Consider the following 12,404-nt stretch of genomic DNA (forward strand, 5'->3'; position numbering starts at 1 on the left):
GAAAGTAGATAATGGACCAAACATGATGACTTCTCGGTGTCTGTGCTGTGAGCCATAATGCCCAAAAGTAGAGAGAGAGTATGGGGAATATTGTCTGCCACAGAGGCAGGGAGAGAGTGGGAAAGGGGGGGTATACTGGGGATATTGGAAGTGGGGAATGTGCACTGGTGGAGGGATGGGTGTTTGATCACTGTGTGACTATAACCCAAACATGAAAGCTTGTAACTATCTCACGGTAATTCAATAAAATTTAAAATAATAATATTTTTTTAAAAATAAGTAAATAAATTTTTAAAAAAGAATATAGTCTACTTAATTTGATGGAATTGATGGCATATTTATAAAATGGAACACATTTTATTAAAGACAGATTATTTTGATAATTATTACCCAGATGTTGGTATTTATATATAATTTTGTGAATGTACTATTATTTGATTCCTTTTTCTATTAAAATAAAATCTGTATTTTGGTGAAACAGAAATCCATCTCCCTGATCTTTCAATACTAATGGATAATTAGTAGTTGTTGTCACTGTGGTATGCAAACCTTTTAGAATTCAAATCACTTAAACATTTTTTGATAGACTTTTTGATTTACAGTACTATTAATGATGCTTTCTCGTGCACATAATTATAACACCACAGCCATCACCACCTCCCTCTCTCAGAGACCTGAAAACACTCCCCCTTCCAACCCCCAAATGAACTTTGGGAATAAGTTCTTCAGTTGTGTTGCCTTTGACCCTTTGTTCCTCCCTTGCTGATCCTTAAGTGCCAGATATATAAGAGAACATTCAGTATCTATCCCTTTCCTTCTCACTGACTTCACTCAGCATGATAGCCTCTAATTTCATCCCTGTTCTACTACAATTTGCATGGCATTATTCTCTCTTAGAGCTTTAAAGTACTCCACTGTATGTATATATGTTTTATGTATGTATATCACAGTGTTTTGGCCCATTCACCTTTATTTGGGCACTGATTCCATATCTTTTTTGAGGGGGAGGGCTTTTTGGGTCACACCCGGCGATGCTCAGGGGTTCCTCCTGGCTCTGCACTCAGGAACTACTCCTGGAGGTGCTTGAGGGGCCATATGGGATGCTGGGTATCGAACCCGAGTCAGCCGCGTGCCAGGCAAACGCCCTACCTGCTGTGCTATTGCTCCAGTTCTGATTCCATATCTTGGCTTATGTACTAAGTGTGGTAAGGAGCATACGCATGCATATATTTCTTCCAATTAATGCTTTTGCATTTGGGGGATATATATCCAAGAAGAGGTATGGCTAGGACATAGGGTAGTTCTATTCATACTTTTTGGATAGATTTCTGTATTTTTTTAAATAATGGATTATATGTAGTAATTAAAAATATGAATAAATTCTGCAAAAGGTTAATAGTCAGTACTGATAAGATCCTATGTAATAAACTCGGTATCCCAAAACTAAGTAAATATATTCGGTCTCATTTCTGGAAAATCTCATGATCTGTGGAGAAAGTTAATATATAAACTCAAAATTTTTCATTATAATCATCCACGTAAAAATGTAGATGTGGGCATAATCTCTGATTTCACTTTTCCATCTACTCTCTAACCCACTGTCAGAGAGTTAATAATTCTACCTTCCAAATAACCAGATGCTGCCTCCTGTTCGCCTACCTTCAGCTGAGTACAAACCACCATCATTCCTCCTCTGAAAAAACTGCCACTTTCCTTCTCTAACCAATTTCAGAGTGTTCTAGCAATCGTTATAAATACAAGTCAGATCTAGACACTCTTAGTGAAAACTTTCCAGCATCATAGTTTCATTAAGAATAAGACAATAACTCTTATACTTTCTAAGTCATATACAATTTGTCCCCTCTGCCCTTCTAATCTTACCTAAAGCACCTTTGCTACTCACCCATTCCATTGTATTTCTATACTAGGGAATGCCAAGTTCCCTCTAGCTATAATATCTTTACAATTATCTCACCTGAAATCATGTTTCTTGACAGTCTCAAAAGTGATTCCTTCTTCCTTCTGTAGATGTAACTTATTAACTATGACCTTTCCAGCAATGTCTTTCTGATATTCCAATATAAAGCATTTGCCTAATATGAGATTATTCTCACTAGACTTATGACTTGCAGATTTTTTTTCTTGTTTTTTACTCATTTTTAACTCATTCCCTCTACTCAAAATATTAATTCAATAAAAAAGAGGATATAGTGCTCTAAAATACAAAAAACTTCTCATGAGTCGGTGGGTACCCAGATTCATATCCCCTTTCTTCACAAACTTCTGTTGAGGGAATTTTGTTGAAAAATTACTTATAAAATGCAGTAAAGACTGTTTTTGGAAAATAAAAAACAGTAGAACTCTTTTTTTCTATTTTGAATCCTCCCTATCATTTTCCTCTAAATTTTATCACAAAATATGGAAAAGCAGAAACGTTTAGGAGGAAATGTATCTATTATGATATACTTGAACTTCTTTACCATCATAAATATTTCTTCAAAGTAATCCAGGCTGCCAGCTAAAGTGGGCCTATAACCATAGAGATGCTCTAGTTCTAGTCTGGACTCATCTGGACGAAAATTCATTTATAGTCCTCCACCATGGAAAGAGGAAAATAAAAAAAAAAGATGGTGGGGGGGGAAAGCTACTTCAGTTTTAATAACAAGGACACAAGAAAAAATATTTCTGAATTGGCATAATAGAAAATAAAGGTAAAAGACCTACACATAATGGCTTAACTAAACTGGGTTAAAAAAGACTATGATGTCAGAGTTGTTGACTTAAGAAGTTGCTTCTGGGATTTCTTCCAAATCCATTATCTAGAGAGGAATTTATCCAAATGGAACTGACTATCATCTGTCTTAGTTATGTTTATTTCACAGTATCTTGGAATGTTAAGAGTCAAAGGTATCTAAAATTTAGTGACCTTGCAGTATATCTCAGGTTACAGAAGCTGAGATCTAAGGAGGTTATAAAATAAATTGTCAATGAGAACGCAGCTATCATTTGCTAATCTAGAAAGATTAAAAATATTCGTATGTAGTATTTAGGTCATTTAAATATTAAGAACTTAACTAATTGGTAGTTTATATAATGAGGACAGAGCAAATTATCAGGAAATTCCTCCTTCTGTGTCACTTCTTCAACACAGAAAATATTACACTTTTTTCTTGGTCACATTAGACCTCATCATATTAATTCTTCAGTGATTACTGTCTCTTACTTAATTCATATATTTCAAATTTTCTAAAACTCATTCATTTCCATGCTACACCATATTCTAATATATTAATAAACTAATTTATTCAATTTGATATTGAGTAATATATTAGATTTTCACTAGTATTTTGCTAGTAAATTCAATTCTGCAATATGAAATCTACAAGACAATTTGGAGTGAAATTGTGGAGTTATAGCCTGAATGTTTCCCAAACAAATGTAAATGTTTATGCTTACATAAACATTAAAAAACTATGTCCTCTAGATCCATGCCATTACCAAAATTTGAGATTTCCAAGTTGTTATTTTTTAATTGACCAAGCCTGGTAAGTTTGAGGTGATTTTTCATTTGGTTCTCTGATTATATATGAGACTGAGTACCCAGCATATCTTCAATATATTTTCAGGTTTATGTTTGTATGGACTGATTCAAAGCTATGATCTGGGCTTATTCATGGCTCCATCCTGGAGTCACTCTTGAAAGTTCTTGAGGACTACTTGTGATGCCAGGGATAAAACTGGAGTCAGCTGTGTTCAAGGGAAGTGTCTTAAACCCAGTACTATCTGTCTGACCCATTATTTTGGATAACAGTCTTTAAAATTGTACTAGGAGTTTCTTTATTTTCTATTTCTTTAATGATTGTTACTCATTTGTACTGTAAATACAATGTGTTTTAATAACCAAAAATTCTTAACTATGTTACAGTTGAGTTTATTAAACTATTTCTTTGTCTTAAGAAACTTGTTTCTATCCTCAAAGTAATAAAAATATTGTCAGATACCAGTTCTTCCTTCCTGTTTGGGGAAAGGAGTGGCGACAAACTTGTGGAAACTCTGGGTGAAGAAGAGAATGGGTGGTACCTCCCTGCAGGAAACTTTCAGTCTTTCAATATTAAGTAAGAATTGGTTGGGAATATTTTAAATCATGTCCATTTTCCAAGTTTTTCTCATGAATTTTTACAAAAACCTCTGGCATCTGCAGGGATGCGATAATGGCTTTTCTCTCTAATTAATTAATGTGCTGAATTTCATTCATAGACAAATGTACAACTGTCATCTAATTTACAGGATAACTTCTGGTATACTGCTGGAATATTAAGAAAATACTCCATTAAAATTTTTGCATCTGTTCATGAATGAGACTGGTCTCTTATGTTCTCCACTTGTGTGACATTAGGTTTATAGTGAGAATTATCTTAACCTTAAAAACAAATTTAGCAATACTCTTGCCATACTCAAAGCAGCCATTTGTAGGAATCTGAATTGGAAACTTTAGGTCTCAAATCTGTGTGGAGGAAATTTTCCTGTCTACATTGTCAGTATTGTTTAAATTTAATCTACATATTTATAACTATTGTGCTTTATGCTTCTTTTCTGTTTCTTAGACTTTCCATATTGAATTTGGTAAAACATTCTTTTTCACTGAAGTCATTTAATAATATTTTAAGAATTTCCACTTATTATAAAGTTAAACAGAAATAGCAGGAGTAGCATATTTGAGAGATAAGTAGACAGAAAGACAGGTAGACATGAGCATAGATCTGCAATGATGTTTATAACAAGGACTGACTTATGTGATTAGGAAAGTTGGTAATCAAATCTGAAATTCATAGGACAGGCAGCCAGGGGAAGAAATAGCAAGCAGGATGAACTCATAGTCGGGAACCAAAACTCTTATCCACAGATTTTTCTTTCTCGGGGAAGCCTGCATTCAGTTATTAAATCCTTCCAACAGATTCAGGCAGTTTTCCCTGAAAATCTATGATAAACTGCTTACTTAAAGTCAAGTGATTAGGGATGTTAATTGCATAGATAAAATACCACCTAAAGTAGCAATTGATAAATGAGATTATATTCTAGATTCTTTGCTGCTGATGTGAAATCAGCAGTTGAAAAATTAATCCTTGACAGTAACCTGTCTACTTTCCTTTGCTATTTTAAATTTTCCTCTTTTTTGAATGCTTTTTATAGCTGTGGAGAGGTGTATATTTCTAAAACCGCTTACTCAGTCTGATACACTGGTGTTCTTAAATTTGTGAATGGTGTATTTCACTGATTCAGGGCCTAATTCTTTTAACTACTATCTCTCCTCTCTTTTCTGTACTGTCCTTTGTGAACTTATTACATAATTTTCAAATATTTCACTCTACCCTCCCTGTGTCCACTGAATTTTTCTGTTTTCTATCTGTCTCCTGAATTATGTCCTAGGTTATTGAAGTTTCCCACATATCTAGCAATTCAGCAAAATTTAGTTAATTAGATCAACTAAATCTAATTGGCAGTTAAATCCACCAATTTCCTTTTATTTGAATTATTATAAACTTCCTTAACAGAAAGTATTGTCTACATTCTTAAAATTGGCTTCACATTCTTTAAAGTTATCATACTATGAATAATTTCTTAAATTGTCTCATTTCTTACCTTGTACATAACTATTTCATATTCTATTTCTCTAATCCCAATGTTTGAAGTCTTTGCAAGTCAATTTATGTCTGCTAATTCTTATTGAGATGATATTAAAAGAATTTTAAATAATTTTTAACAGTTCCAATTTTCTCTTTGGTGTTTTATCAGTGAGAATTCTTTGATTCAAAATGAAAGTGGATTCAAGAGAGGACACAGGTCTATTCCTACCTGAGGCCAGGTGATAAAAACAGATTAAGATTACTCTAAGCCTGGTTTAACAGAGATACATATACAGTTAGGTCATTTGCCCATTATTATTCAGATTGTAAAGAGGAGAGAAAACATGTCTGCTTTGCCATAAACAACAATTAAATTAATTCATGGCCACTAAACTAGGCCTTAAAGAAATACTTAAGGGATCTCTAAGAAAAGAAGAAATTTACTCTCAATTATGAATAATTTTGCAACTTTGCAATTTGCAGTGATTCAATAAATTTTTAAATAATAATTTAAAAAAGAAATACTTGCAGAACTAGGAATAAATTTTTTAAAAAGAAAGAGGAGCAATAATGGGAGAATCTTGAAGTAAATTCAAGATTACCTGCTTTCAATTTAAAAATATGTGATAAGCTTAGAATCCAGATTGTAAATCTCATGATGACCTCAAAACAAAAATATTTAGAATAAGCAAATAAGAAGAAAATGGAATCTGTTAACTACACACAAGCAATACAGGAAAAAGAATAAGATAAATACAAAACAAGAAACATACTGGAATTAACACCTGAAATCCACAAAGAAAAATTATCTTAAATTATTTCATATCAATAATTTTACTCAACTTGAATGAATTAAATCCACCAATGAGCAGAGAATAGCAAGATGGATGGGATAACTTTCTGTGGCCTACAGGATACCCACTAGAGCTCCAATGATAAACATAGTATTAAAATAAAAGTTTGAAAATCAATCATAGAAGCAAACTGTAGCTTAAAAATGGGACAGTCATATGTACAACAGACAAAATATACTTAAAGATAGAAAGGGAGTAAGAGACATTATATAATGATTGTTGGAAAGGATAAGTAAAGAGAGGCTTCTAAAATCTTAAGGCTAGGAGGAATGGAGACGTTAGTGAGACCACTCGAGAAATTCGGACGATCAACGGGATGATGATGATGATGATGATATGATTAAGGGACCAACTCTCAAGCACAAAAACCATTCATTACACATATGCAACAAAAGAATATCACAACCTAGAGGCAATAATAGACCTGAGAGATATTCACAGCAACACAATAACAGAATAATAGTTGGAGACTTTAAACATCCACTTTTATCAATGGACAGTTCAACCTGTCAGAAAAAAATAATAAGCAAACAACACAGTTAAATAAGGAGTCAGTCCAGGTGGACTAAATAGATATTTATAGGGCTGTCTAGCCACCCTGGCAAACCTAAAGACACATTATTACCAAATGTATGTATCATATTCTCCAGGAGGCTACATATTGGGATGTAATTAAAAAAAACTTCAACAAATTCATGAAGACTGATATCATAGAGACTATAATTCTATAAAACTGGTAATTGGGGCCAGAAAGTATAGCAGTAGGGTCTGGAGCAATAGCACAGCGGGTAGGGCATTTGCCTTGCACACGGCCAACCTGGGTTTGATTCCCAGCATCCCACATGGTCTCCTGAGCACTGCCAGGAGTAATTCCTGAGTGAAGAGCCAGGAGCAACCCCAGAGCATCACCAGGTGTGACCAAAAAATGCAAAAAAAAAAAAAAAAGTACAGCAGGTAAGATGCTTGTCTTGTATTCAGGCAGGGTTTAATCCCTGGCACTCCGTATAGTGCCCTGGGCACCACCAGGAGTGATCTCTAAACACAGAGCCAGGGCACAAAACAAGCACAAACACAACACAAAAAAAACCACAACAAAAAAAAATCACAATTAACAATCACCAATAAAAACAAAGCTGCAAAAACCTCAAATATATGAAGACTAAACAGCATGCTAAAGAAATTTATGGAAACTGGGGGCAGAAGCAATAGTACAGAGGGTAGGGCATTTGCCTTTTGCACAGGCGACCTGGGTTCGATCCCCAGCATTTCATGTGGTCCCCCAATCACCACCAGAAGTAATTCCTGAGTGCATAAATCAGGAGTAATCCCTGAGCATCACTGGGTGTGACCCAAAAAACAAAAGCAAAAAAAAATTTATGGAAACAAGTAAGAATGATGACATGAGCTATAAGAACAATTATATACAGCAAAAGCAACTCTAAGAGGGAGTTTTATAATAATATAGTTTTATGTCAAGAAATAAGAAACTTCTCAAGCAATATAACTATACACCTAAAAAAAACTAGGTAAAGATAACCAATAAAACCTAGTCAGTATAATGAAGGAAATAATAAAAATAAAAAATAAACAAAAGAAAAATGATAAAATAAAAGATCAATGAATCCATAACTTGTTCCTTACAAGGATAAAAATAATAACAAACTCTGAGCTAGACTCACTAAGAAAAATTGAGAGAAAACTCTAATAAATGAGATAAGAAATGAAAGGGAAGAAACTACAACAGTTACTACAGAGATATTCAAGGACATAAATGATGTTTAAGAACAATGTTATACCACAAATTGGAATACCTAAAAAATGGACAAATTCTTAAAATACGATGGTTTTCTTTTTTTATTATGATTTTCCAAGAATAAATAAGAAGGAAAGCAAAAAACTGAGCAGACTATTAACAAGCAATGAATTTTCTGCTTTTTATTTTTTTCAATGAATTTTAAAGTGCAATCAAATCTCCCCAAAAATAAAATCCCAGAACCATACTGTTTCCCTTATGAGTTCTACCAAGCCTTCAAAGACAGCCTGTAATCTAGCTTTCTCAAACTCTTCCCCCCAAATGTACATATCTTATGGGGCCAACATTAAGAACAGATACAGACATCATCAAAAAAAGAAAATGACAGGCCAATATATACTCAATAAACCTAGATGCAAAGCTCTTAGTGAACATTAAAAAGATCATACATCATGATAAAGATATCTATGCCAAGTATGGTTCAACATGTAAATCAATTAATGTAATACCCATCAATAACAGTTAAAAACATAGCCATTAATAAAAGATAAAAATAATTATCATATCAGTACCCCAGAAAGCTCTTGACCAGTCCATTTCAATATCCATTTATGATTATAAAAATAATCAACAAAATTTGAATAGAGGAAACACTTCTCAATATGGTAAAGTACATATATAACAGACCTATTACAAACATCAAGCTCCTGGAGAAAATTTTAAAGCTTTCTTTTTAAGATCAGGTACAAAAAAGTCTACTCTCATCACTGTTATTCCACATCAAACTGTAAGTCCTAGAGAATGCAACTAGGCAAGAAAAGAAAATAAAGGAACTTATATTGAAACAGTAGTACTAAAACTATTACTATTTGCAAATGACATAACAAAACACATTAAAAAATCCTAAAGACTTTACTGAAAATCTATTAAAAACAATAAATCAATACAGTGAAGTGACATTCTACAAAATACAGACACAAAAATTTGTTGCATTTCTATATGAAAACAACAAACTAGAAGAGAAATAATAAATTTCTTGGCAAATAATACAAAAAATTAATATTTAACTCTAAAAATATGTACTGGGTTTGGAACTTAGGTATTTTATAAATATCTAAGCATTTATAAAAATGGCCTGTTACTTTTCCTTACAGTCCTGAGAAGTAAGTAACTCGGTTTATTCAGGGTCCATCAAGGAAGAAAGAGCTCCAACTAGTAGCCCTCCCCACCTCAGAATTTCACCAGTGGGCATCTTAGATCCTGATTCTGCAACATAAATCAGTATACAGGATAAATTGAAACCTTTTAAAGGTAATTTTCCACATATTTAAAGAAATAAGTCTATAGTCCTCCTTTAAGCAAATCTTCACAAAAGAAATTACATAAAGTAGTTTTTGACAGATTATTTTAAAAATGTTTTTCAGAATCCAGATAATGTAATTGAGTCTGTCACCATGATGATTTCTTTACTTATCTAAACGGAAGGCCATTTTATATGTTATAACTTGGATAGCCACAGATAATGATAGGACTACTTTTCTCCTTCGAGAAAAGGGATTTCTATTAGATTGTCAACTTCTTGGGGCATTATTGAGGATTTATTCATGTTTGTATCCTCGCCCTAGGCACAGTTTATGTATGATAGACTATAGGTCTTCATTAAATATTGAATGCACACAGCTAAGTCTATGCTGAAAACTGTTCATGTGCAGTAGAAGGGAAGTTCTAAGAAGTCAAATGATATAAATAGAAACTAAGGCAAGTGTAAATTAAAAGATTTGTTGATGTTCGCACAATGACATGAAAAGAAAGATACAGCTAAACTTTTAAATTCTTGTGTTTAAACTACTGATTATATGACATTATATCTTCTGAGCCAAAGATCAAGGCACCCAACACAACCATGATATTTTTCATAATTGTATGTTTATGATAAGTATCACAAAGCTTAAAAATGTACATATTTATGAGTTCTTTTTATATATTGGATTATACTATATCTGCCCTATAAAAATCGTTAGTTGACAATTTCATCAGACCAAAATAACACTAATATGATTTACCTACACCAAGCCATGTTGATGGGACTATAGGATATCACGCTGACTGAAGCCAATCAGAAGGAAAGGGAGAGATGCAGGGAGTGACAGACACATAGCAAGGGAGCAACCAACATCCAAGCAACGTGATGGAGAACTCATCCACACAATTGAGAGGGGTGGGTAAGGGGGGGCAATATTTGAATTGGGAGAAGGAGGTGAGTACACTGGTAATAGCTGAGAGGCTGGAATTACATGCATGAGAAGTCATTATTCACAGTGCTGTAAACCACAGAATCTCAAGCAATAAAAAAAAAAAAATCAAAAAGTAAGCCATGTTGCCTTTTCAATTACATGTAAACTCTCAGAGAAACCATCTTTTAAAAACTTTTAATGAGAAATTCTGAACAGCAATGCCATATTTACATTTTTCTAGAGTGCCACGTCAGATAGCTGTATAGAATTACAAAAGGAAAAAAAAACTTTTTTCACACTCTAGAAAGGCTATTACTCATAATTATAATTTTATAGTGATAAAAATGTGCAGCATCTTGCTGTTATACTTCTCTAATTGCTGTCACAAAAGAAAATGTGAGGTCCTTTCTTACCTGCTTAAAAAGTTGAAGGTTAACCGCAGTTTCCAAGAACTGTTTCATCACACTTGAGCGGTGCTTTACAAAACTCTCCTCACAGAAAGTGACAGGCTCGCCCTAGACAGAAAGAAAGAATTTCAGGGTGACATTACAAAGTCTGAGAGAACTATTCTCTTATAGATCATCTATTAAAAAGTATAAACCACAGAAGCAACTTTCAGGTGCTTCAAGCTTAAAAGGAATCAAACAGGCCATCGTATACATAATAGCTAAATTTCAGGCAAGCATAAATATTCCTCTGATGGCATATATTATAGCTTTTAAATTAAGCACACTTCAGGCTTCTAGACTTAGCTTTACTCCCTCAGAGTGAGAACTGTCCAAAAAAAAAGATTTAATATTATTGTATTTAAATATAATGTGATTATATTTAAAAAGAACGTACCTAGCTGAAAAATACTTTCAATAAAAAATATCAACAATTCTTTTTCTTCTGAATGAAAATATTATTCTATATGAAATGCTCCTGACTTTTGCCATTTGTATGTTATTGTGACCATGAGAATTTTTTCAAATAAATTCGGGGTGTTAAAATAATATTTTCTTCAGAATCGCAAATTTTGATTGAAAAGCTACCTGTGGCGTATTTTTAATATGCCAAAAAACAATAACAAGTCTCATAATAGAGCCCACTCGAGCAAACTGATGAACAACAGGACGATAATGCTACAGTGCTACTTTCTAGAATAAGGTTCAGGTCATATCGGCTTGTCCTGTGTCTATCTTATGGAAGTTTTTGATCCATTAGCTGGTGCTCTTCCAAATCAATAATGCAAATTTCAAATTTAGATTTCCATTTGTTTCACTTATTCCCAACCAGGGGGCTGGAGCAATAGCATAGTGGGTAGTGCATTCGCCTTGCACGTGGCCGATCCGGGTTCGATGTCTCCGTCCCTCTCTCTGGCAAGCTACTGAGAGTATCCTGCCCGCACGGCAGAGCCTGGCAAGCTACCTGTGGCGTATTTGATATGCCAAAAACAGTAACGACAAGTCTCACAATGGAGACGCTACTGGTGCCGACTCAAGCAAATCAATGAACAACGGAGGACAGTGCTACAGTGCTACAGTGCTATTTCCAACCATGGTCTCACTCACTGGGTTAATACGTACTATCTGTTGTTTTCCTGCTCAACTTGATTCTCTTTTCAAGTCAATACAAATGAAGATAAGCAACACAATTTGATAGTCAAAATGAAAAAATACAATTAGTGATTATGAATGATTTGTTGTAAACAGTCTTGTAGCAATATTCATTTGAATTTAAAAGGGGCAGAAGAGGCTGATTATCTTCCATATAACTTAGAAAAATTTAACTATAATTAACTTTTAGGGATCACAATGTCTTGATAATAACTATCTGCAAACAAAAAACTGGAAATTGGGGGCTGGAGTGATAGCACAGCGGGTAGGGCATTTGCCTTGCACACGGCCGATCCGGGTTCTAATCCCAGCATCCCATATGGTCCCCTGAGCACTGCCAG

General features: G+C 33.8%; 1 protein-coding gene across 1 annotated transcript in view; it reads right to left on the reverse strand.

Annotated features, from left to right (window-relative positions):
• Positions 1-12,404, reverse strand: part of DENND1B (DENN domain containing 1B) — a 223,246-nt gene that overhangs the window by 57,407 nt on the left and 153,435 nt on the right. The window contains exon 14 of the mRNA XM_055144664.1: positions 10,879-10,980. Within this exon, the coding sequence (XP_055000639.1) occupies positions 10,879-10,980 (102 nt within the window). The remainder of the gene's footprint in view (positions 1-10,878; positions 10,981-12,404) is intronic.

Source organism: Sorex araneus, chromosome 7, assembly GCF_027595985.1.
Source record: "Sorex araneus isolate mSorAra2 chromosome 7, mSorAra2.pri, whole genome shotgun sequence".
Taxonomy (NCBI): domain Eukaryota; kingdom Metazoa; phylum Chordata; class Mammalia; order Eulipotyphla; family Soricidae; genus Sorex; species Sorex araneus.